The sequence below is a fragment of the Haliotis rubra genome, unplaced genomic scaffold (genome assembly GCF_003918875.1).
Source record: "Haliotis rubra isolate DU_JTF1 unplaced genomic scaffold, ASM391887v1 Scf107, whole genome shotgun sequence".
Taxonomy (NCBI): domain Eukaryota; kingdom Metazoa; phylum Mollusca; class Gastropoda; order Lepetellida; family Haliotidae; genus Haliotis; species Haliotis rubra.
In genome coordinates, this window is record NW_025764970.1 from 854,701 (window position 1) to 880,195 (window position 25,495).

Below are 25,495 nucleotides of genomic sequence, written 5' to 3' on the forward strand. Positions count from 1 at the left end.
GATTCCCAAAATCTGTATAAGAAAGAAAATATTCTTTATTGGAGAGAGTGTTTAAAGAGTGGATGTTTAGTGTTCTGAAACATTTCAGTAGACTATCTATTAGTCTACACAGTATTTATTTCTTTTTTTATTTTTGCTCACAGGTATACTGGAATTGTACAAGAAAGTTCCTTTTTGTTTTGATCAAATTCCTTTTTGTTTTGTGTTATCTCATGTTTTTAACTACAGTAAGCAGTTGTAAGATAATATGATAACATTTCATGGTTTACTGATCGTTGAAGGTTAAAGAGTTTCACTTTACTATGTTTACCGTGGGATCAGAGGAGTCAGTCATCTGTGAGGCTGTAGATTACACATTCCATGTAGTGGGATACCTTCCGTGTGCAATACCTGTCTCACAGAGGGCACCTGCGGTGAATTATCACTTAGTTTCACGTTACATTACCTGTTGAATGTTGGAGACACTTGCAGGAATTCATTTGACAGTAGATATTATTTGCCAGTAATGTTTACAGTTGCTGTACAGTCTGAACGACTGAATACATATTACATAAATGTCTTGTACAACAATTGTCAGGTATGTTTTCTTAATGGACAACCGTAGTGGGGATTCCTAGGGTGTGGATCCCTGGTAGCTGTGATTGGCATTTAAACCAGTAAATGAGAATCTAATGTGTGACATGGCTGATCAGCTTTCATCCTGGTTGATTTGGATCATTGCTATCAATAACCAAACTGCCTGACCAGACTTGATTATTTAGGGAATGCTGTTTTATTGTCGGAATACTGTTGAGTGTGGTGTAAACAACGCTCACTCATAAATAAACAGTAGACTTTGAAATTGTGTTACATACAGGGTTTTACCGTGACAATTATGTTAGATACAGGGTTTATGTTACATACAGGGTTTTACCTTGACAATTGTGTTACATACAGGGTTTTACCTTGACAATTGTGTTACATACAGGGTTTTACCTTGACAATTGTGTTACATACAGGGTTTTACCTTGACAATTGTGTTACATACAGGGTTTTACCTTGACAATTGTGTTACATACAGGGTTTTACCTTGACAATTGTGTTACATACAGGGTTTTACCTTGACAATTGTGTTACATACAGGGTTTTACCTTGACAATTGTGTTACATACAGGGTTTTACCATGACAATTATGTTACATACAGGGTTTTACCTTGACAATTGTGTTACATACAGGGTTTTACCTTGACAATTGTGTTACATACAGGGTTTTACCTTGACAATTGTGTTACATACAGGGTTTTACCTTGACAATTGTGTTACATACAGGGTTTTACCTTGACAATTGTGTTACATACAGGGTTTTACCTTGACAATTGTGTTACATACAGGGTTTTACCTTGACAATTGTGTTACATACAGGGTTTTAGGGTTTTACCTTGACAATTGTGTTACATACATACAGGGTTTTACCTTGACAATTGTGTTACATACAGGGTTTTTGACCTTACATACAGGGTTTTGTGTTATTGTGTTACATACAGGTTTTACCTTGACAATTGTGTTACATACAGGGTTTTACCTTGACAATTTTACATACCTTGACATGACAATTGTGTTACATACAGGGTTTTACCTTGTGATTGTGTTACAATTGTGTTATACAGGGTTTTACCTTGACAATTGTGTTACATACAGGGTTTTACCTTGACAATTGTGTTACATACAGGGTTTTACCATGACAATTGTGTTACATACAGGGTTTTACCTTGACAATTGTGTTACATACAGGGTTTTACCTTGACAATTGTGTTACATACAGGGTTTTACCTTGACAATTGTGTTACATACAGGGTTTTACCTTGACAATTGTGTTACATACAGGGTTTTACCATGACAATTGTGTTACATACAGGGCTTTACCTTGACAATTGTGTTACATACAGGGTTTTACCTTGACAATTGTGTTACATACAGGGTTTTACCTTGACACTTGTGTTACATACAGGGTTTTACCTTCACTTTCCAAAGTGGAATTTGACAGGCCCTGGCTGGTACTATGAGGGCCCTGTAAAGTATTGAAAGGGTGTAGTGGACTGTCAGATAATGACTTCCAAACGTGGAGTGTATCAGTGATCATGTGGACAGTTTGCCCCAAAATACTAGTTTTTGCATCAGTTTTTGGCCAAAATACTAATTGGGCTGAATTAGGGTTGGCATCTCTGGACAGAGGTCAATGGATCATTACAGAAGGCAGCACTGGTGTTGATGGGGAGATGAGATCTCACACAAGTTAACTGTTGGCAAACACTACTGAGGGCTCTTGAGAATATTTAGTCCCTGCTGAAATGTACAAACAAACAGTGATTATCATATCAGTTGTAGGAACGCAAGAACACACCCTTGTACCATGCAGTCTCTTGTGTTTAGGGCTTAAACATGTCCAGCAGTTTATCAGATTGTCATTGGTCTTTCCCTAGACTGTGTTAAAGGGCAGTGAGTTAACCTGGTGGTAACATGTAAAACATTGCAAGATCATGGTTTGATGCCCAATCTAAAGTCCATTCCTGCTGTCCCATGTACAACATACAACTTTGCTAAATCCAGCAATCTATATGAATACACAATGCCATGTAGAAAGTGGTCAAATGTCAACAGTCTATAAATAAGCACACAATGCAATGATTTGTATTGTGTACATTTGTGTGACATAACTGCACTACTATGTTAACTTTGTTAATAAGTGCAAATACCTGTTTCTTTTCAGTCTGGTTGCAACACACAAGGAGCAGTGGTGTGAAGCAGATCACAGCTTGTAGATAATCTGCAAGTGCTTGATGATAACAGTTATCTCCCCTTGTTCCAACATGGCAGCCAGCCCTGGTGATTTGACTTCTCTTCCTGAGAGAAGAATACACTGCTCTACTGGAAAGATCCTGGTTGGGAACAGGGAATTCATGTCAGCGTCAGAGGCTCTTCTTGCTTATCTACAACAGTTTGATGGCAAGTTACGGACCAAACAGCAGCAAGATGCCTATGAACTTCTGCTTGTGCGATCTAAGATGGCTTCCCACAGATCAAGAGCAGTAGACAATGACCTGAAGGACTCCTTGCAAGAGCTGCGACATAGAAAATTGAAAAAACTACTAGAAAAGAAAAAAATGGAGCAGACAGGTCTAAAGCGGGAAGGTAAGGAAATACATTCAGGATCACAGGTTGTTGTCATTCATCTTCTGAATTTTCAGTACTGTGACAATACTGCTATAAACTTGCATCAGGCTTTCAGTATAATCTCTGTTCTACTAACCTACCCTTCTATTCAAAGTGTTTGTCTATTAAAATGAAGTCTTGAGTTCAACTCCCCAAATTTGCCTGATTTAAGAAGCTCATTCCTGGTGTCCCATCCTCTAATCAAAACCAGTGTATGAAATAAGGCCATTCCGACCACTGGAGACGGGCTAGATTTCTGACGGACAGTCTACATTTACAGCTAGCCAGCCCGATGGTCTGGTAATTTTGTTTAGAAAACATGTTCCATACATCTCAAAACCAACTCCGTGTAGTGGTTAGAGCGTCCTCCCGGAGAGCGGAAGGTCGCGGGTTCAATCCCCACCCGCGTCTTACCAAAAAGACCTTAAAATGTGGTACTTGTTGGTCCCTGCCTGGCGCTCGACATTAATGGGTACAACAAGGACTGGTTGGCTCGGAGTCAGTATAATGTGAGTGGGGTATTCATGCTTAACTGCAGCATGGTATCTCAGTGGGCTAGCACTATAAAAACAACTTAAGTCTGGGCTAGTACAAGCAGCCACACATACAAGTTCACACTCATGCATGTCATCATATGAGAGAAATATTCTCAAGTACGACGTTAAACCCCATTTCACCTCACCTCCATACATCTCAGTAATTTTCTTTGGATTGTCTGGTCTGGTAAAATCCATTTGATGTCTGGCTAGGTTTTTGGCTTATTTCATACACTGTAAAAACATAATGATTTCCTACATGTCACTGAGAACATTGTCCCTAACTGAACAAAGTGTGCATGTACACATTGTTTTAATGCTAACCTTTACAACGGTGTAAAACAGGTATAATGTACAAATGTTACTTAGTAAGTTTTGGTGCACCTCAATATCTGTTCAACCTCCTTTCTCCATACAAACCAACAAGATCCCTCCGCTCCAAGAAACATAATCTTCTGTGTATTCCTACAGTCACAACAGTTAAATTTGGTCAAAGAACTTTCTCTTATGCTGCAGCCTCAGAATGGAATCATCTCCCACAACATTTGAGAGAAATGACAGAACTTTCAACTTTTCAAACATCGCTAAAGACCCACCTTTTCCAAAAAGCCTTTTTGTCCTGACATCAGCGCTTTGAGCATGCATTGTGCATGGAAATATTCGCTTTATAAATGAACTATTATTATTATTATTATTATTATTATAATACATTATCATGTTTTCAGTTGAGGATGCCCTGTCTAGATCTGCTGACCTGCTGGATAGGATCAACGATGACAGCTCAACTGTAACACATTGTGTGAGCGATATCGGAAGTATGACAACAGACGTCCTCCTTAGCATCAAGCCCACAGACACCAATAGGAACATGGTTGTTGATGAAGATGGAAAACGGAAACATGTTTACTCATATCACACCCCTCGCAGTCGAACACGGACAGTTAGTAGTATACCTGTCCAGACTAACAAACCAGCCTTGTCATCCCGGAGGTCATCTGTTGATAGTGCCATTCCTACCTCCATCCTCAAACACATGAGTAAACGATCTTCCAGTTCCAATTCTGGGTTAGCATCTAGACATGCAGAACCTACAGAAATTCTCAAACGTTTGAGGAGTCGTTCAGCTTCTCCATTACCCGTGCATTTAAGACATGGCAATCCTCGATCTAGTCATCTTGCTCCAGACTGGGTGGGTGAACTTGACGCCTCCTCTGGTAAGTCAATACCCAGCTGGGTGAATACTCTGGATGCTTCTCTTGAAGACTTGAGGAGACAGACGTCTGGTGGTCGACCAGCTCCAAGTTGGGTTCATGATGCAGAGAAATCAGATATCACTGTTGATTCACTGCTTTTGAATGGGAGAAGAGATATTGTCCTCAACAAATCAGGTCATGATAAATCAAATTTAACTGACTCTCGGCCGGGCCTGAATTTCTCAGATCTGGCAACCAGTGGAATTTCAAAGTATTCTGACAAGCACAGCTTCTTAACTGGTGGAGGGAAAGAGCTAGCTCCAAGAGCAAGATCTTTGGATGAAAGTGATAACTCGTTGCAGAATTCGAATCCTGGCTTTAAAGTTTACTCCGCCGCCACCAGTTCTAAGGACAGGACTTTAGGAAAGGAGATCCTTGCTGAGAGTGACCAGCTGAAGACCTCACTGGACAGGTACTTGGAGAGGCTGGAGGTAGAAACTCGGAGTTCTCCTCATAGGGCAGGCAAGTCCAAGATGGCTGCTGGTCCAAGATGCTCCAGCATGGAGAGTGGGTCCCATGTAATGGATGGGAAGCATCAACCTCATTCTGATATTACCGGTGCTAGTCCTATACTCAAAGACAGTAACCTCAGTAAGTTTACTGGATTACCCTGAGTAATCTTGTGTGACCGAAGTAAATAATTGAAGTAAATAAAAAAAGATAAATATTTCAACAATTCTGGCAAAAGATGATAATTATTAGATTACATTGATATGAATGATTTTAATATTGTTGAAAATGACATTTGTTTTGGTTTTTCGCCCTTGAGGAATATTTTGTCATATTTATCTATTTATTACCTACATATTTACATCTATAGTTGATCTGACATGGCTGGTGGTTATTGGCAACACACAACCTTTCAATATTTGTGGGTTGTTTTTATTATGTTTGGTTTGAGCGTTGGTATTGAGTAAAAAATATGAGGGGTCATGCTCAATCCCTTCTGTTCTTGCAGACATGTCTAGTCTCAGTGAGGAGCCAACATTCACCCCAGCCCGTGTGAGGTTCAGCCCCACTAAACCAGACATTGGTGCAGACCTGCATCAGAGCCCCAGCACGGATGTTGTGTTGGATGGCGACCGGTCCTGGGAACACCCTGTTGGAGCATAGTAGGTCTTGATTACGCCTTTCATTAGGATCTTATTTCAGTATAAGAGTGAAAGCATTCAGTATTTTTGTACTTTGTAATAGCATACTTCTGTATAGTTTACTTTATGTCAGAGTAACTTGTTCTTAAAAACAGATTCATGGTGCTGTTGTTTGTTTCAGTAAATCCCCAGTATATGTTGATGACAGAAAACAGATTGGCAGTGCACTGCGTAGCGTGAAGAAGGTAAGTTTTTCTTATTTAGCAGCATCTGAGTAGGGACTTAGTTTGGGTTACGCAGGATCTGATAGCATTATTTGGGGGATGAGCATGATTTAAGTAGGAACTAAGTGAAGATCAACTGTGGAATATGGCATTTAACATCATTCACTTCACTGCTTGGTTAATTTGAAGGAGATGGTAAATTTGAAATTTAACATTGAAGTCAGTACATCCTTATCATTGCCCTAATTTTGAAATTTAAGGATTTATAGGGTTCCTATATAGAAATACCATAGTCCCCTGAGAAAGTCTCAAAGTCCTCAGTATACTATTTAGCTGTATTGAACAATGGTCATGTTGAATTTGCTGATTTTCAAATGAAGCATCACTGGTGTTGTAAATTGTAGTACTTGATAATCAAGAGTTTAGACACTATCTGATCACTCTGATTCATGAAATACTTGAGGTAAACTGATACATTGTCTTCTTGCTGTGTTACAGACTCCCTCTCCTACCCTGACTGGCAGTGAACAGCCCGGCAGTATCGAGGCCCTCAAGAACATGCTGTTCAAACTCCAGGCAGAGGAGTCCACTTCTGCAACAGGGGTGAGACTTACACAAGAATAAATATATCTTGGAGACATTAGAAGGTGTTTATAGAAAGCAGTAATTTTTAGCTTACCTTACCATAGGTCTTATGCATATTACCTCAAGCTCTGCTTAAAAGAGATCAGACAGTTGCTGATTCAGCCTCAAGTAGAGTGTACAGAACAGTGACGCGTGATCTCCCCTCCAGCATAGCCGGTCTATCCAAGAATCACTTTTACTTCAAGCGTACTGCTTGTCAGACGTTTTTTATTTCGCTAGGTTGCTACCCACAGATACTTTCAGATATTAAAGTTCTTGTTTGTTTTTGGTATGTATGCTTTTTATATCCTATATTCTTCTCTGTGTGGGTGAAGAACATAATTAAAGTAAACTTCACTTACCTGGCTGCCTCGTGTTTCTCACTTCGGTGTGGGGTGTGTTCCCACGTCGCGAGAGTCACTCCACTTGGCATGTTTGGTGTATTGTATTCTCCTATGTCTCTTCACCATAATGTTCATGCTTGGTTTTGTGTATCTTGATATTATTGCCTTATTTGTGCTTGTTTCACGCTCTTCTCGGCTCAGTGGGGGCAGCCATCTTGGTTGTTTACTTTACTGTTCCACCTGCTTGGGCGTGCCCATTCTTGCTGCAGGGGTGTTTCCATTTTCTCTGCAGGTTTTTTTTTTCTGTGTGTTTACGTATTATTTACGTTTCACTTTTTCCGTGTGTTACAGCTTTTGTGTGCCTGACCTGTCAGTTTTGCTGCATCTGCAAGGTGCAGAAGTCTGCTAAGGATCCCCACCCTTGGTGCCCAGACTGCGCTACAGTTGCCTGTTCTGTCATTTTTGCACTCCGTTGTCCGTCGCTGATTTTAAGGCTTATACCGCTGCTAAGAAGAAACGGTTGTCGAAGATGTCTTCACCTGCTTCTTCTTTGGGCTCCCGATCTACTCTTCCACGGACGCCGGACAGACGCTCCTCTCCTTTAGCAGAACAGACGTCTACTCCTGCGCCTGAAGCCCAACGCCAGTCTGAAGCCTTCGTTGACTTATCTCAGCCAGACGCCTTATCGCATCCGGAGGTGCAGAAGCTTCTAAGGACGCTCCTCTTGCCTGCAGCAGTTGTAGCCCAAGCTAGCGCCATTCCAGCGCCGACACCCTCGTTACCTAGCGCCGTCCCAGCACCCACTTCTGCGTTGCCTAGTGCAGTTCCAGCGCCGACGGCCGTGGCACCTAGCTCTGACATTGCTGGATTGTTGCATCAACCAGCACCTTCCCCGACACCTACGCCGACGCCGACTACCGTACCCCCAAGAAGGCACCTGTGTCTACGGTGTCTAGAGAAGAGGATTTACAGCGTCAGTTATTGGAAGATCGTTCCCGACTCCAGAAAGCTCAGCGCTCCCGTCGTTCTAAGCGATCTCGCCCTAGGTCTCCTCAACAGCGCCATCGTTCTAGGAGTCCTCGTCTTAGTTCTGATGTTAATCATCGCCATCGTCGGTCTGATTCCAGGTCTCGCTCTCCCAGACGTTCCAATGATAGGGAGAGGCGTTCATGGTCACCTACTCGCTGCAGTCGGTCCCGTTCAAGGTCGCCTCCTTTTCACCACTCACCGTGACGACCACGTTCCCCTACAGTTACCTTTAGTGCTGTTTCTCAGCTGTCATCTGAGCGGCCGACGCCTGCTGCTTCTGGCCCACAGTATAATGCTACTACCACGTCCTGGGAGGACACTGAGGAGCGCTATTTGTCACCCGATTATAACGAGGAGATGTTACAAGAGGAAGATGATGGGGGTACTTACCTCCCCCTATCTGCTGTGTTTGACTGGATTGCCGACAGACTGCCAGATTGTCCTTGTCCCTCTTCAGGCTCTGATGACCCAAGAGCTATTAGGTCTTCTCCCGTGTTACTCCTACCGCATCACCCGATGGTGGCCGATGCTGTGGCCTCTTTGGATGCTGACTTTGCTAAACTGTCTCTCAATACTACTATTAAGGCTCCTAAGTCGCGCAAAGGGGACTACAAAATACATAGCTTGGATTTCGCTGATGGAGGCGTGGCTCATGATGAATCCCTCAAACGTTTATCAGGTTCTCCACAGCCTTCTTACCGAGTGCAGGACTCTAAGATGTTGGCTACTGACGCAGAGCTCAAGAGGATGTTGAAGCCTGTTTTGGCGTTGGCCTCTGCAACTTCGGCTGCAGCATGGGACTTGACTGAAGACAACACGTCGAGGACAGAACACCTTACCACCCTGTTCCAATGGCAGGGTAAAGTGTTACGTGATTTATTGGCACACCTCCAACACACTGTCGTTCGGTGGATGGTGTTCCTTGAGCCTTGCCCTTGGCAGGAAGAGTTCAAAAGAAAGCTGTTGAGAGCCCCTTTCACGTCTCGCTTCCTCTTGATGACCAGATTCCGGAGGTTTATAAGGAACATGCAGAGCTTACTAATACTGAGGTGACAAATCGACTACGAGGGGTAGAGACAGTCGTACACAGACAAGTCCCACCTGGAGCCGTCCCAGGAACTGACGTTCATAGGAGGCTTGTTCCTGACTCACTGCGACCTTGTCATGATTCCACAGGATCGCTGGAGGAAAATTGTCAGTTTCGCCAGCCGAGGTCTATCTCAGCCCTCACGCTCAGGGAGTGGCAGTCCCTCTTAGGTCTCCTCACCTCAGCCCAGGACTTGACGCTCAGAGGTCGTCTGATGCTCCGGCTGTTACAGCGCTTCCTCTTGCCTTACATCCAGGCAGACGACCTCCAGTCTGGGTTCCTTCTGCCTCTGCATCTCCACGCTGGTGGACTGTAGAGTCAAACGTCTGCGTAGGAGTCTCCTTGACAGAGTTTGTTCACGATCACGAACTTTTCGTAGACGCGTCTCTTCAGTGTTGGGGTGCACACCTCAACGACCAGACCACCTCAGGGCTGTGGTCCGACGCCGAGCTAGGCTGGCATATCAACAACTTGGAGCTCCAAGCAGTCATTCTAGCGGTTCGACACTGGACGCCTCTGCTGCGGAACACCAGGCTCCTGATAGCGTCGGACAATTCTACAGTTGTGTCGTTGATTCGCAACCAGGGAATGACCAGGTCCAAGCAGTTGTTGGAGCAGACCTTCCTGTTGGCATCAGAGCCAGAGCCCGGCACATCCCAGGGTGCAAGAACGTCCTAACAGACGCTCACTCAAGGCCAGGCAAGCCGTCGCCAACCGCCTGGATGCTACATCCAGAAGCTTTCAACCTTCTATGTCACAGTCACGGCCGCCCTCTGATCGACCTGTTTGTGACTCGGTTCAACAAACAGCTTCCGTTGTATGTGTCTCTGATTCCAGATCCGGCGGCATGGGCAGTCGACGCAATGTCCTTGTCGTGGGAGGGTCTGGACACATACGCCTTTCCACCACCATTTCTGCTGCCAGCAGTGATAGCAAAGGTCAAGCATACAGAGACGATTCATCTGCTTTTGGTCGCGCCTTTTAGTTATTTAAATACTTACCTTACCATAGGGCGGTAACTCACTCCCAACGCTGGATGCTCCTCCCCTCTCTGGGCTCTTCGGACCTGGTCAGTAAAAGTGATTTTTGGATAGTCCGTGCTTGCGCGGGAAGGGAGATCACATCACTTCCGTTCCTGTACGCTCGTCGATACTTGAGGCAGCCATTCAAGTGAATGGCGAATCAACTACTGTCTGATCTCTTTTAAGCGAAGCTTGAGGTAATATGCATAAGACCTAAGGTAAGGTAAGTATTTAAATATCTAAAATATTTAGATTTTAATAATTTTGCTGATGCTTTTGCTGTTTATCATTATATGATGTCCAGGTTTTGATAGTTCATCCTGGTTGAAGCAGTGTTTTAAATACACTGATAATACCGTAGATCTGTATTCAAATTGTGAATGTTCCACAGACATTCATGTATTCCATAAGCTAGGCATGTTAGAGTGGTGTATGTGTTGTAGAGCAAGACTATGAGCAACCCTCTGGACCTGCCGGCTCTACAGGACTACAACTTCCAGGGAGAGCCCGGGGGACAGTCACTGGAGAAGTATGTACACCACAGGCAGGAACCTGTAGTATATACAAGGAAACTGGGAAAACTTCAAACCCTTAGGGCCATGGAAAATATATAGAAGATATTGTCTTTTCTTGTCAATTAACATTTTTGTCTGAGTGACACAATGAAGTTGATGTTTTGGTGTGGCAGATGAAGTCTATGTGCCACATCTGTGATGTTTAACTCCAAATAAAAATGAATTAAATATTTTCCAATAAATATGATTCATCAATAAATACATACTAATTCTCTTTCCAGACACTTTTGAAACATGGCATTAATTTGTTAGTGTTTTATACTTTACTTTCATGCATTCAGAATTTTTGTCTGAGGGTATGTGGTAGGATAATTTGCCATCACTTCCTGAATTGGCTAAAAATATTGGTGAAGTTTGGAAGATCAAAGAGCCATTTAACCACTTGAAGTTATCAGCTCATCATAGACGAGTACAGCTGACAGACATCATGTCCTTTTGTTTCAGGGCTCTGGTACACCTGTCTCGCCTAAAGAACTTGGTGCAGACCTCACAAGCCCCATCCGACTCAGCCAGCACCGTGACAGTAGCAACGTCATTGATGACAGCATCAGGGCTTTCTTCCTGAAACTACAGACAACCTCATTGCATACTGTGAAGGATCAAAACCTCCTCCTCTGTTTTGTTTGAAAAAGACCGAAGATATACTAGTACTTTAGATATAATTATCATATTAGGTAATTACTGTTGAAATCAGCTGGGATGGGGCTTGCAACGTGCGCTGCCTGCACTACCCGTCATACTGACATACAATAACATTCTTCACAGTGATCCTTCATAGTCTAGTGGATAAAACCACCAAGCTAGCATGCGAAGGGTTGCTGGTTGGAAATCAGGCATCGGCACAATATATTGAAAGTTTTTATTAATGTGATATTTCACAATTGTACAAGTAAAATAATTCAAAGTCAAGGGCTATTCCTCAGAAAATCCCTGGGCAGTTATGAAGAAAATCCTCGGGCAATTATGAAAGAAATCCCCGGGACCCTGCCTGTAGAGGTTTACCAGATAAAAGGAGAACCTGGCGAGACGATAGAGTCATGTCACTGAAGGACAGTGATGGTGACAGCATGGGGGCTCTCTTCCTGAACTATACACAACCTCACTGCGTTATCTGAAGAACAAGCCCAATCTGACTCGGCCAGCACAGTGATGGTGACAGCATGGGGGCTCTCTTCCTGAACTATACACAACCTCACTGCGTTATCTGAAGAACAAGCCCAATCTGACTCGGCCAGCACAGTGATGGTGACAGCATGGGGGCTCTCTTCCTGAACTATACACAACCTCACTGCGTTATCTGAAGAACAAGCCCAATCTGACTCGGCCAGCACAGTGATGGTGACAGCATGGGGGCTCTCTTCCTGAACTATACACAACCTCACTGCGTTATCTGAAGAACAAGCCCAATCTGACTCGGCCAGCACAGTGATGGTGACAGCATGGGGGCTCTCCTGAACTATACACAACCTCACTGCGTTATCTGAAGAACAAGCCCAATCTGACTCGGCCAGCACAGTGATGGTGACAGCATGGGGGCTCTCTTCCTGAACTATACACAACCTCACTGCGTTATCTGAAGAACAAGCCCAATCTGACTCGGCCAGCACAGTGATGGTGACAGCATGGGGGCTCTCTTCCTGAACTATACACAACCTCACTGCGTTATCTGAAGAACAAGCCCAATCTGACTCGGCCAGCACAGTGATGGTGACAGCATGGGGGCTCTTCCTGAACTATACACAACCTCACTCGTTATCTGAAGAACAAGCCCAATCTGACTCTTTCGCCAGCACAGTGATGGTGACAGCATGGGGGCTCTCTTCTGAACTATACACAACCTCACTGCGTTATCTGAAGAACAAGCCCAATCTGACTCAGCCAGCACAGTGATGGTGACAGCATGGGGCTCTCTTCCTGAACTATACACAACCTCACTGCGTTATCTGAAGAACAAGCCCAATCTAACTTCGGCCAGCACAGTGATGGTGACAGCATGGGGGCTTTCTTCCTGAACTATACACAACCTCACTGCGTTATCTGAAGAACAAGCCCAATCTGACTCGGCCAGCACAGTGATGGTGACAGCATGGGGGCTCTCTTCCTGAACTATACACAACCTCACTGCGTTATCTGAAGAACAAGCCCAATCTGACTCGGCCAGCACAGTGATGGTGACAGCATAGGGGCTCTCTTCCTTATCTATACACACTGCCTGACGTGATCAAACAGCTCTGGGCGGTAGGGTAGCCTAGTGGTTAAAGCTTTTGCCCGTCACGCCAAAGGCCCAGGTTCGATTCCCCACATGGTGTCCCCCATGGTGTTCTGGTGTCCCCCGCCATTATATTGCTGGAAGTCTGCTAATAGCGGTGTAGAACCATACTGACTTACTCACTCAAAAAGCTCTGACTATATTATGTAAGACTGTCTCCCATGCTTTGAGATTCCACTTCACTAAAGCATACAACTTACTTGTTGGAGGTGCTGTGGATAAAGGTTTGTCCAGTGTGTTGTCATTAGAATTAACATTTGTCTGCTACAATGACTGCTGAGTAGGAATAGGACTTTCAGAAGTGAACACTTTAAGCTGGATGACTGTACATCATTGTGACAGGACTTGTTGGTCAGTCTGTTGCCCACTGCTTTACCTGGTCCAGTCAATAGTACAGACCCAATCACAAGTATTAAATACATGTTTTGTAACCAGTGTCATTTTGTACAATGTTTTATGTATTATGACAATTTAAGCCCAAACAAATCTTTCACATTTCTCTCAATAATATTGTTTGTATATTACTTTCCTGAGAATATAATCAAAAGTTATTTTAAGCATTTGTCACCCAACTGTTGTGTCTGAATAATAATTTTTACTTACTATTTATATTTCGTACCTGATTACAAATTGTTTGTCTTAAACTTTGAGTTAGCCTGAAATCTCTCCTGCTGACCATATTATGCCAGAATGACACAATGTTTGTAGCAGTGGTGTTACTGGATGTTGTGACTGTCAAATACATGGATTGATTTAGGACCAGCGTTAGAAATACCTGCCTGCCCAACCGCCCAGGGCGGGACTGACAGATTCTCACATTCACCTGCCCGACAGTTGGGTTAAAATTTAGACATATATATGAAGATATTTTGTGGGCAGGTAAGTTTATTGTCAGGGCTGGCAAGTTTTACATCTAACCAGCCCTGTGGTCTGGCTGAAATATTTGGGAGTTTCATACTGTGTAAGTACCAGAGTGAATATGCTCTTTCTGAACTGAAAATGAAACTCAGTGGTTCAAAACCATAGTATCAGTCTAACAGGTTGATTAAGTTCCATTACTTCATACCATGTATATAAATAGAAAGTAGCAATATTTTAATAAACAAATCCAATTAAATGAAATTGTAAATCATCATATCTAGTGATGTTGTATTTTATAATCATAAGCTCCTGTTTGTCCACCTGAAGTTATGCAATATAGTTTTTGACGGCACACAGAACACAAATAGCAATTATACCTTAGTGTTCACTATACACAATATGGCATCAAACAGCCTATATTCCAGATTAGGAACAGAGACTCGGACCTCGTGGCCAGCATGAGTACTGCTGAGTACTGCTGTTTATGAGCACAAAGGCATGTTTATCATTATATATATACTGGTAAGTCACTCACTGATAGTTTCCTTTGACAGTGAAGGAACATTCACTGACTTGTTAAGAATAACATCACGTCACAAATCTGGTTTATCACTTGTGCTAATACTAGAAATAACTTGAACTTCCTGTTGACTTTTCACATTAACTTGAGAGAATGGTCGCAGAATAGATGATGTTTTCCTGTTTTATATTGTGTGTAAGTTGTTATCTACCATGCCAAACTATTCACCCGGTCTTCCCCCAGGACAGGAGTACAGTGTACTGTCAGTTATGGCTAGGGGCGGGTGATGATTTTTATGGAGAAGCATGTACAATTTGAATGACACCCCTAAAATTTATGTACAAAGTAAGTGCAGCAGTGGCTGAGCGGTCTAGGCGTCTGACTTTGTGTGCTGGCGATTAGGTGCCTGACTCTGAGGGTGTGGGTTTGAATCCTGGATGAGACTCAACCCAAAAAGTACTAGAATCTGTACTTTACTCAGAAAGTGTAATCCCAAATATAACATATGTTACTTTCAAGATGTATATTGAAACTATAAAACATTTTATTTTATTTGTCTGCTTCTGTATGGTATGGATAACTGTTTTATCACAATAAGGATACCATTCATCTGAAGTACAATCATGTTGATTTCATAGCTACCCACTGCAATACCCATGATTCATATCTTGACATGGAAATAAGCCATTTAGGCAACAGGAATCTGCAGCAAAGGAAATTATACAGTGATTTAAGCATGTATGTATAAATATATGTTTCTTTGAAGTAACTGTTTCATGATAAAATACAAATGCTATGTGAAGTGTTGTTGAATGTTATGTTGTAGACTGGTATGTAATGTCTGTGTTATTGTGTCTGCATATTAAAGATGTACATACAACAGTTATCTGACATTGTTTTGTCCTCTTTCCCACAGTGGAATTGTGTCTTATTTCTGTTGTATTGGAAGTACACAAGATGCTACATGTCTGTAGTAAACAGACCTTAACATGGATTTCTGTTTGTTCGTTTAACACCGCACTCAGGAATATTGCAGCTATAGAGCCGTGGTCTGCAAATAATCAAGTCTGAACCAGACAATCTAGTGATCAACAACATGAGTATTGATCTACACAAATGGGATATGATGGCATATCAACCAAGTCAGAAAGCCTGACTGCCTGATCCCACTTGTTGCCTTGTACTACAAGCATGGGTTGCTGAAGACTATTTCTAACACAGGCTGATTTCTATTAGTAAACAAGTGGTATGTTTCATAAAGACTCTTACTCGTGTTGCATCTGTGTTGATAAGCAGGCTTACACATTCTGCATGTATCGGTAAGTAATACACAGGTTTAGACATGGATGTCTGTTAGTAAACAAGATGAAATAATTCAAAAGTCTTTGGATTTATTGGGAAAGGCAATTGTCAGGATTATCTTTATGGAGAAAATTATTTTATGATATAAAATTTGAACCATAATTGTAATGATAGTGTTGTTCTCCATTTGTCCCAGACTGGATAGGCTAATGTCCTGGGAGCAGGACAATTCCCACCCGGACAATTCCCACCTAGGACAATTCCCACTCAGTTATTTTCACTGTAATGATGAGGACAATTCCCACCCAGGCTTTGAAATATTGAAATATTGACTTTGGTGTAATATTGAAAATGATAAAATATTGAAATTTTGACATTAAAGAAATTAGACTTCGATGACTTTTTTACTTTGATGTAATATTGACTTTGATAAAATATCAACTTGATGAAATTTGAACTTAAGTGCAAACATAAGACCTATTTACTCAAATAACATTGACGAATTTGTATTGTGAGCATGTGCTTGGCAGATCAAATGTTAATAAAACCAATTTATTTGAGCTTAGGTGCTACTGTCTTAAATAGTTCACGCTATTGTGCTTGTCAATATCTGTAAACATGTCAATATCAGTTCACGCTATAGTGCTTGTCAATATCAGTAAACATGTCAATATCAGTTCACGCTATAGTGGTTGTCAATATCTGTAAACATGTCAATATCAGTTCACGCTATAGTGCTTGTCAATATCTGTAAACATGTCAATATCAGTTCACGCTATAGTGCTTGTCAATATCAGTAAACATGTAAACATGTCAATATCAGTTCACACTATAGTACTTGTCAATATCAGTAAACATGTCAATATCAGTAAAATTTAGCTATTATTTGTTGTGTATTAAATAAGATCAATAAAACCTGATTAGTGCAACCATACAAAAGCATGTCATGAAGAAAGTAATAGTTGATGTTTGTTTCTATATGGAATATTGTTATATGGTATTTATGTCAAAATGAATAAGTGTTGAAACTGAACTATGTTCTTCAGGTTATTTTTACTTTGGGGTGGGAATTGTCCGGATGGCAATTGTCCTAGACCCTAGTGTCCTGTGTTCAGTTTCTAATGCTTATGTCAGTTTCAGTTTCTAAGCAGCAGTCAATATCCCAAACTATTACTTCAGCAGAAAACCTTATACTAAGTGCCCTGCTTCTGTAAACACTGGCGCACATCTACACCAGTCAGAAAGTAATGATTATAAGCTTTCCTCCACAAAGATTAATATATGACTTGACACTTTCATGGGTATGCAGAAACAAGCTGTTGAACTACGTTTCAATAAGTGTCCCTGCTTCAAACAATTTTCTTAGCACTTGAATTGAATATGGTGTATCAGTAACAATGACTGATCAAATTTTTTGTTCGCTTCTTGTCTATTATCAGCAATATTACATTTTTATGATGTCCAGTGACTGACCTGTGCCTCAACCTAGGCAGTGAGCCAAACCACTCAGTCAAATTAGTTGCCTCTTATCTCTATCATAAGCTGCTTTGGTCAACTTTTTACTAGCATCCTAAACGAGTGATTAAATAAATTTTGTGATGATAATGATATAATATCGCATGCCCAATCCGGTTTCCGAAAAGGCTCCTCTACAACAGATAATGTGTTTATTATTCATAATTTGTTAAATCATTTGAAGAAATGTAAAAAGAAACTCTTTTGTGCCTTTATTGATTTGTCTAAAGCATTTGATAAAGTTTGGAGAAATGGACTAAGGACCAAATTAAGACAAACTGGTATCAAGGGTAAAATACTGACTTTAATACAAAATATGTATAATGATATAAAATCCTGCGTTATGGTAGAATCTGTAAGATCAGATTTCTTTGATTGTCTTTCAGGAGTTGGACAATGAGAAAACTTGTTTCCCCTTTTATTTTCCTTATTTCTAAATGACCTAGAATCCCACCTAGATCGGTATTAAATTAGAATCAAATAATGATGAGTTTATTATTTATCTAAAACTGCTAGTTCTACTTCTAATTTCGTACTGGTGTAAATTGACATTATCACATCCAAATAACAAAATAGCAGCTTTCATTCTTCAATATATTACTATACAAAACAAAACATCAAATAACTGTGTCTGGCTAAGTCATATTAAACATATTCTCTGTAAATGCGGATTGCCTGACGTTTTGACAACCCTCATCTATACTCAAATTCATGGATCATTTCAAATGTTGAATCTATTTTAAAAGACCAATTTTTACAATCATGGACGAGCGATATGCAAAATTCCTCCAAAGGAATATATTATAAAGTTCTGAAGCGCTCTCCAAACTTTGAACAATACCTACTTCTCTCATATGATATTTCTAAACCGATCCTAAAATGTAGAACATGCAACCATAAACTTCCCATAGAAACTGGGAGATGGCAAAATACCCCAAAGAACAAAGATTTTGTAACTTCTGTGACTCACGTTTGATTGGAGATGAGTTTCACTATTTCTTTAAATGTAATTATTTTGCAGACATACGTAAATCGTTGTTAAAAGAACCTTATAGTTCCTGGCCAAATTTGTCAAAGTTCCGTCAACTTTTTCAAGTAAAATATCTACCCTTAAAATTGTATCCAAGTTCATTAAGATTGTTTGTAAACACTTTAATTGATGCATCATTTAGTCATCTTGTTGTACATATCGTATGTACTCCTTTGTTATACTCATGTACCACCGATGGTGGATTATTTTGAGTAATAAACGTGTGACGATGATGACAGGCATCAGTTGCTCAACACCATACCAGAGCTTCGTGACTGCCGATTCAATATAAAAAGATATGTCAAGATGGGGAAATGTCCTGTGGGGAATTGTCCTGATGGGGAAATTTCCTACACTCGTAATTGATTTATAATGTGAAATTATTAGTAACTAAATACCGTCTTTAACTTGGTCACATTATTTCATTGATCTAAAGAAAATTTGATTTGGCAAACAGACCTTTGAAAATAACATAATTTTACGTTCTGATTCAACAGATATAAGATCACAAACAAAATATCAAATGTTCTCGTTGAATCGAAACATTTGGAAGAGACGTAACAGCTGGAGAACGGTTTATGTTCATGAGGTTTGATCTCGCTCTCGTTTGGGCGAGTTTTGAGGTACCACGGTCAGCTCTCTCGACAGAGTTAACTCCCTTTACAAAAGGTGCGCGATTTTATGATTTTAACCGAGATTATTTTGAATCACTAAAATAGTGAGAGTTCGTTCGAGTATTCAGTTGCCTTGATAGTAATTATGAAAAACTGAAATTTATCCATTGGCCTCGATCAATATTTCACGATATTGTTGTTTCATCGTACGATTCGAAGTGAACAGGTGAGATGTGGGCCTGTAGGCTGTACGATTAGCATGTAGTAATTTTGGCCAGTAATTTTTATAGCTACATTAATTGAAACACGAGCCATTTATTATGTTATACGTTCATTTAAATTTACCAACACGATCTTGAAGTGTAAACTTGAAGAGCGAGACTGATGTTCTCATTTTAATTTATATTCCATAAATTGCCCAACTTCTGTCAGCTTCCATTGTGGTCTAGTGGTTAGGATTCCTGGCTTTCACCCAGGCGGCCCGGGTTCGATTCCCGGCAATGGAACATACTTTTAAATTTTATTTTGGAAGTATAATAAAATCGCGTAATTGTTGTCCAAATTTACGGAGTTCTACAAATTATCATCATAATAAAATAAAATAATTATCATATGTAAATAACTCATTTCTAAATCATGCACTTGTTGACTGAAACATCCCAAAATATATGTACATGAGTAAACGTGTGGATTGTCTACTTCTTTTAGGGGCTGATATTACAATATTCTATGAACTAACAAATCTTTTTTTGAAAGAGACTGTTGATGCTTGTCACAGATATGTACAGGGTTACACAATCAACAATGAAGACATTAGAGAAACCTTATGCAAGCACTCTGGCTTAGTCATCACTTTCACCATCCAGATCTCATCATCAACTGGTTCAGGTAAAAGATATTTGTAATGACCACAGTTTTATTCCATTTGTTGAACATAAAACAAAGTTTTGATGTTAAAGGTACTATACTTGTATAACAGCGCCTTGTTTGCGTCCGTTAAAGAATACAAACGACTGTGGGTTGTGAGGCCGATACATTTATTTCTGGTTTATTTATTAAGCAGCCAGGTTGGTTGAACCCTAGCTGATCATAATGGAGGATATTCTTCTGAATGATCACACTCACAGATCTTAAATCGTCATAAAATTCCCCTGACTCTGGCTATATCTTTCCTTCTACAGTACAAGACGTCATCTGAGTTTAAAATCTGAACATTGTAGTTAAGCTGTGGCCAGCTTGGCCTATCAGTAAAGCAATAGAAATGACTGAGAGCTGGAGCAAAGAGTGTTTAAAGCATGCAGTGTGACAATTAGTGGAGGTTAGACTGACAGTCACAAGGCTTACTATGTAGAGCTATGGACTAAGAGTAAAAAAAAGTATAAAACATAACTAAGATTTTATCATTCTACCATATAAAACATTCCTAATATTCCTGCAGATGTTTTTATTGTGTAATAGATTAAGTAATTAAATGGAAACAATGCCACCCACCTTAATACTTAACATAATCTTCCTGACTAAAAACTATATACATACATGTATAAAACTATGTATATATATATTTGAGTCTGCCACACTTGATTATTTAATTAATATTAAAAAAGCATTGAAACATCTTACACATGTATGAAGCATTATAAATGTAAATATATCAGAATTAACAATGTATTCTCCTTTGAATGAATTGCTCAAACCAAGCAAAGGATTAAGACTTTTTATGATAGTTTCATCTCAGTATCAAACCCAAAACATGAAACAGGCATCTGGAAATCCATATTACCTGGTACAAAATCTACCTATGGCACCAAACATTTAGATTTTCGATATAACGTCTTCCATGAACTATTTTATACCAAATGAGAGTTGTTCAAAGTAAATTATGATGATGTTCATTTTCAAAGTAAAAGTATTAATAATGTATACTTTGAATGAAATTGAACTGTTAAATAAATGTATATAAAGAACTGTGTATCCCAATGAATAAATCATGTTACCACAGTACCAACTTGACATTAGCTAGTCTAGGCCATGAGCAGTCTGTACATGCATGTCTACACGGGGGTCAAAAACTGCCTGCCATCTTCATAGTGCCTGTAACAGTGTCGCCTGAATCTGTAGCAGTGTCGCCTGAATCTGTAGCAGTGTTCGCTTAATCTGCAGCAGTGTTGGCTGAATCTGTAGCAGTGTCGCCTGAATCTGTAGCAGTGTCGCCTGAATCTGTAGCAGTGTTGGCTGAATCTGTAGCAGTGTCGCCTGAATCTGTAGTAGTGTTGGCTGAATCTGTAGCAGTGTCGCCTGAATCTGCAGCAGTGTTGGCTGAATCTGCAGCAGTGTTGGCTGAATCTGCAGCAGTATTGGCTGAATCTGCAGCAGTGTTGGCTGAATCTGTAGCAGTGTTGCCTGAATCTGTAGTAGTGTTGGCTGAATCTGTAGCAGTGTCGCCTGAATCTGCAGCAGTGTTGGCTGAATCTGTAGCAGTGTTGGCTGAATCTGCAGCAGTGTTGGCTGAATCTGCAGCAGTGTTGGCTGAATCTGTAGCAGTGTTGGCTGAATCTGTAGCAGTGTTGGCTGAATCTGTAGCAGTGTTGGCTGAATCTGTAGCAGTGTTGGCTGAATCTGTAGCAGTGTTGCCTGAATCTGTAGCAGTGTTGGCTGAATCTGTAGCAGTGTTGGCTGAATCTGTAGCAGTGTTGGCTGAATCTGTAGCAGTGTTGGCTGAATCTGCAGCAGTGTTGGCTGAATCTGCAGCAGTGTTGGCTGAATCTGCAGCAGTGTTGGCTGAATCTGTAGCAGTGTTGGCTGAATCTGTAGTAGTGTTGGCTGAATCTGTAGCAGTGTTGGCTGAATCTGTAGCAGTGTTGGCTGAATCTGTAGCAGTGTTGGCTGAATCTGTAGCAGTGTTGGCTGAATCTGTAGCAGTGTTGGCTGAATCTGTAGCAGTGTTGGCTGAATCTGTAGCAGTGTTGCCTGAATCTGCAGCAGTGTTGGCTGAATCTGCAGCAGTGTTGGCTGAATCTGTAGCAGTGTTGGCTGAATCTGTAGTGTTAGCTGAATTAGTAGTGTTGGCTGAATCTGTAGCAGTGTCGCCTGAATCTGTAGTAGTGTTGGCTGAATCTGCAGCAGTGTTGGCTGAATCTGTAGCAGTGTTGGTTGAATCTGTAGCAGTGTTGGCTGAATCTGTAGCAGTGTTGGCTGAATCTGCAGCAGTGTTGGCTGAATCTGTAGCAGTGTTGGCTGAATCTGTAGCAGTGTTGGCTGAATCTGTAGCAGTGTTGGCTGAATCTGTAGCAGTGTTGGCTGAATCTGTAGCAGTGTTGCCTGAATCTGCAGCAGTGTTGGCTGAATCTGTAGCAGTGTTGGCTGAATCTGCAGCAGTGTTGGCTGAATCTGCAGCAGTGTTGGCTGAATCTGTAGCAGTGTTGGCTGAATCTGTAGCAGTGTTGGCTGAATCTGTAGCAGTGTTGGCTGAATCTGTAGTAGTGTTGGCTGAATCTGTAGCAGTGTTGGCTGAATCTGTAGCAGTGTTGGCTGAATCTGTAGCAGTGTTGGTTGAATCTGTAGCAGTGTTGCCTGAATCTGTAGCAGTGTTGGCTGAATCTGCAGCAGTGTTGGTTGAATCTGCAGCAGTGTTGGCTGAATCTGCAGCAGTGTTGGCTGAATCTGTAGCAGTGTTGGCTGAATCTGTAGTAGTGTTGGCTGAATCTGTAGTAGTGTTTGGCTGAATCTGCAGCAGTGTTGGCTGAATCTGTAGTAGTGTTGGTTGAATCTGCAGCAGTGTTGGCTGAATCTGTAGCAGTGTTGGCTGAATCTGTAGCAGTGTTGGCTGAATCTGTAGTAGTGTTGGCTGAATCTGTAGTAGTGTTTGCTGAATCTGCAGCAGTGTTGGCTGAATCTGTAGCAGTGTTGGCTGAATCTGTAGCAGTGTTGGTTGAATCTGCAGCAGTGTTGGCTGAATCTGTAGCAGTGTTGGTTGAATCTGAATCTGTAGTAGTGTTGGCTGAATCTGTAGCAGTGTTGCCTGAATCTGTAGCAGTGTTGGCTGAATCTGCAGCAGTGTTGGCTGAATCTGTAGTAGTGTTGGCTGAATCTGTAGTAGTGTTGGCTGAATCTGCAGCAGTGTTGGCTGAATCTGTAGCAGTGTTGGCTGAATCTGTAGTAGTGTTGGCTGAATCTGTAGCAGTGTTGGCTGAATCTGTAGCAGTGTTGGCTGTAGTAGTAGTTGGCTGAATCTGTAGCAGTGTTGGCTGAATCTGTAGCAGTGTTGGCTGAATCTGTAGTAGTGTTGGCTGAATCTGCAGCAGTGTTGGCTGAATCTGTAGTAGTGTTGGCTGAATCTGTAGTAGTGTTTGTTGCATCTGCAGGAGTGTTGGCTGAATCTGTAGTAGTGTTGGCTGAATCTGTAGCAGTGTTGGCTGAATCTGTAGTAGTGTTGGCTGAATCTGTAGCTAGTGTTGGCTGAATCTGTAGGAGTGTTGGCTGAATCTGTAGTAGTGTTGGTTGAATCTGTAGTAGTGTTTGTTGCATCTGCAGGAGTGTTGGCTGAATCTGTAGTAGTGTTGGCTGAATCTGTAGTAGTGTTGGTTGAATCTGCAGCAGTGTAGGCTGAATCTGTAGGAGTGTTGCCTGAATCTGTAGCAGTGTTGGCTGAATCTGTAGGAGTGTTGGTTGAATCTGCAGCAGTGTTGGCTGAATCTGTAGCAGTGTTGGCTGAATCTGTAGCAGTGTTGGCTGAATCTGTAGTAGTGTTGGCTGAATCTGTAGCAGTGTTGGCTGAATCTGTAGTAGTGTTGGCTGAATCTGCAGTAGTGTTGGCTGAATCTGTAGGAGTGTTGGCTGAATCTGTAGTAGTGTTGGCTGAATCTGTAGTAGTGTTGGTTGAATCTGCAGCAGTGTTGGCTGAATCTGTAGTAGTGTTGGCTGAATCTGTAGTAGTGTTGGTTGAATCTGAAGCAGTGTTGGCTGAATCTGTAGCAGTGTTGGCTGAATCTGTAGCAGTGTTGGCTGAATCTGCAGCAGTGTTGGCTGAATCTGTAGTAGTGTTGGCTGAATCTGTAGTAGTGTTGGCTGAATCTGTAGCAGTGTTGGCTGAATCTGTATTAGTGTTGGCTGAATCTGTAGGAGTGTTGGCTGAATCTGTAGTAGTGTTGGCTGAATCTGTAGCAGTGTCACCTGAATCTGTAGTAGTGTTGGTTGAATCTGTAGCAGTGTTGGCTGAATCTGCAGCAGTGTTGGCTGAATCTGTAGTAGTGTTGGCTGAATCTGCAGCAGTGTTGGCTGAATCTGTAGTAGTGTTGGCTGAATCTGTATTAGTGTTGGTTGAATCTGCAGCAGTGTTGGCTGAATCTGTAGTAGTGTTGGCTGAATCTGTAGTAGTGTTTGTTGCATCTGCAGGAGTGTTGGCTGAATCTGCAGTAGTGTTGGCTGAATCTGTAGTAGTGTTGGCTGAATCTGTAGTAGTGTTGGCTGAATCTGTAGTAGTGTTGGCTGAATCTGCAGCAGTGTTGGCTGAATCTGTAGTAGTGTTGGCTGAATCTGTAGTAGTGTTGGCTGAATCTGTAGCAGTGTTGGCTGAATCTGTAGCAGTGTTGGTTGAATCTGTAGTAGTGTTGGCTGAATCTGTAGCAGTGTTGGCTGAATCTGTAGTAGTGTTGGCTGAATCTGTGAAGTAGCAGTGTTGGCTGAATCTGTAGCAGTGTTGGCTGAATCTGTAGTAGTGTTGGCTGAATCTGTAGTAGTGTTGGCTGAATCTGTAGTAGTGTTGGCTGAATCTGTAGCAGTGTTGGCTGAATCTGTAGTAGTGTTGGCTGAATCTGTAGCAGTGTTGGCTGAATCTGCAGCAGTGTTGGCTGAATCTGTAGTAGTGTTGGCTGAATCTGCAGTAGTGTTGGCTGAATCTGTAGTAGTGTTGGCTGAATCTGTATTAGTGTTGGTTGAATCTGCAGCAGTGTTGGCTAAATCTGTAGTAGTGTTGGCTGAATCTGTAGTAGTGTTTGTTGCATCTGTAGGAGTGTTGGTTGAATCTGCAGCAGTGTTGGCTGAATCTGTAGGAGTGTTGGCTGAATCTGTAGTAGTGTTGGCTGAATCTGTAGTAGTGTTGGCTGAATCTGCAGCAGTGTTGGCTGAATCTGTAGTAGTGTTGGCTGAATCTGTAGTAGTGTTGGTTGAATCTGCAGGAGTGTTGGCTGATTCTGTAGTAGTGTTGGCTGAATCTGTAGGAGTGTTGGCTGAATCTGTAGTAGTGTTGGTTGAATCTGTAGTAGTGTTTGTTGAATCTGCAGGAGTGTTGGCTGAATCTGTAGTAGTGTTGGCTGAATCTGTAGTAGTGTTGGCTGAATCTGCAGCAGTGTTGGCTGAATCTGTAGTAGTGTTGGCTGAATCTGTAGCAGTGTTGGCTGAATCTGTAGGAGTGT

The 25,495-nt window shown here is 41.5% G+C and overlaps 1 protein-coding gene and 1 non-coding gene across 3 annotated transcripts in view; both read left to right on the plus strand.

Moving 5' to 3' along the window:
- The window catches only part of LOC124279522, a 52,552-nt gene extending 40,851 nt beyond the window's left edge, over positions 1–11,701 (plus strand). For both annotated transcript variants that reach the window (XM_046715349.1, XM_046715355.1), the window contains exons 2-8: positions 2,747–3,168; positions 4,451–5,569; positions 5,937–6,090; positions 6,251–6,314; positions 6,792–6,896; positions 10,843–10,928; positions 11,419–11,701. In XM_046715349.1, coding sequence (XP_046571305.1) covers positions 2,817–3,168; positions 4,451–5,569; positions 5,937–6,090; positions 6,251–6,314; positions 6,792–6,896; positions 10,843–10,928; positions 11,419–11,539 — 2,001 coding nt within the window. In that variant the 5' untranslated portion in view covers positions 2,747–2,816 and the 3' untranslated portion in view covers positions 11,540–11,701. The remainder of the gene's footprint in view (positions 1–2,746; positions 3,169–4,450; positions 5,570–5,936; positions 6,091–6,250; positions 6,315–6,791; positions 6,897–10,842; positions 10,929–11,418) is intronic.
- Positions 11,702–19,519: 7,818 nt separating this feature from the next.
- Trnae-uuc lies at positions 19,520–19,591 on the plus strand. The gene has a single exon. It is a non-coding gene; the product is annotated as a tRNA-Glu (tRNA).
- Positions 19,592–25,495: the final 5,904 nt, after the last annotated feature.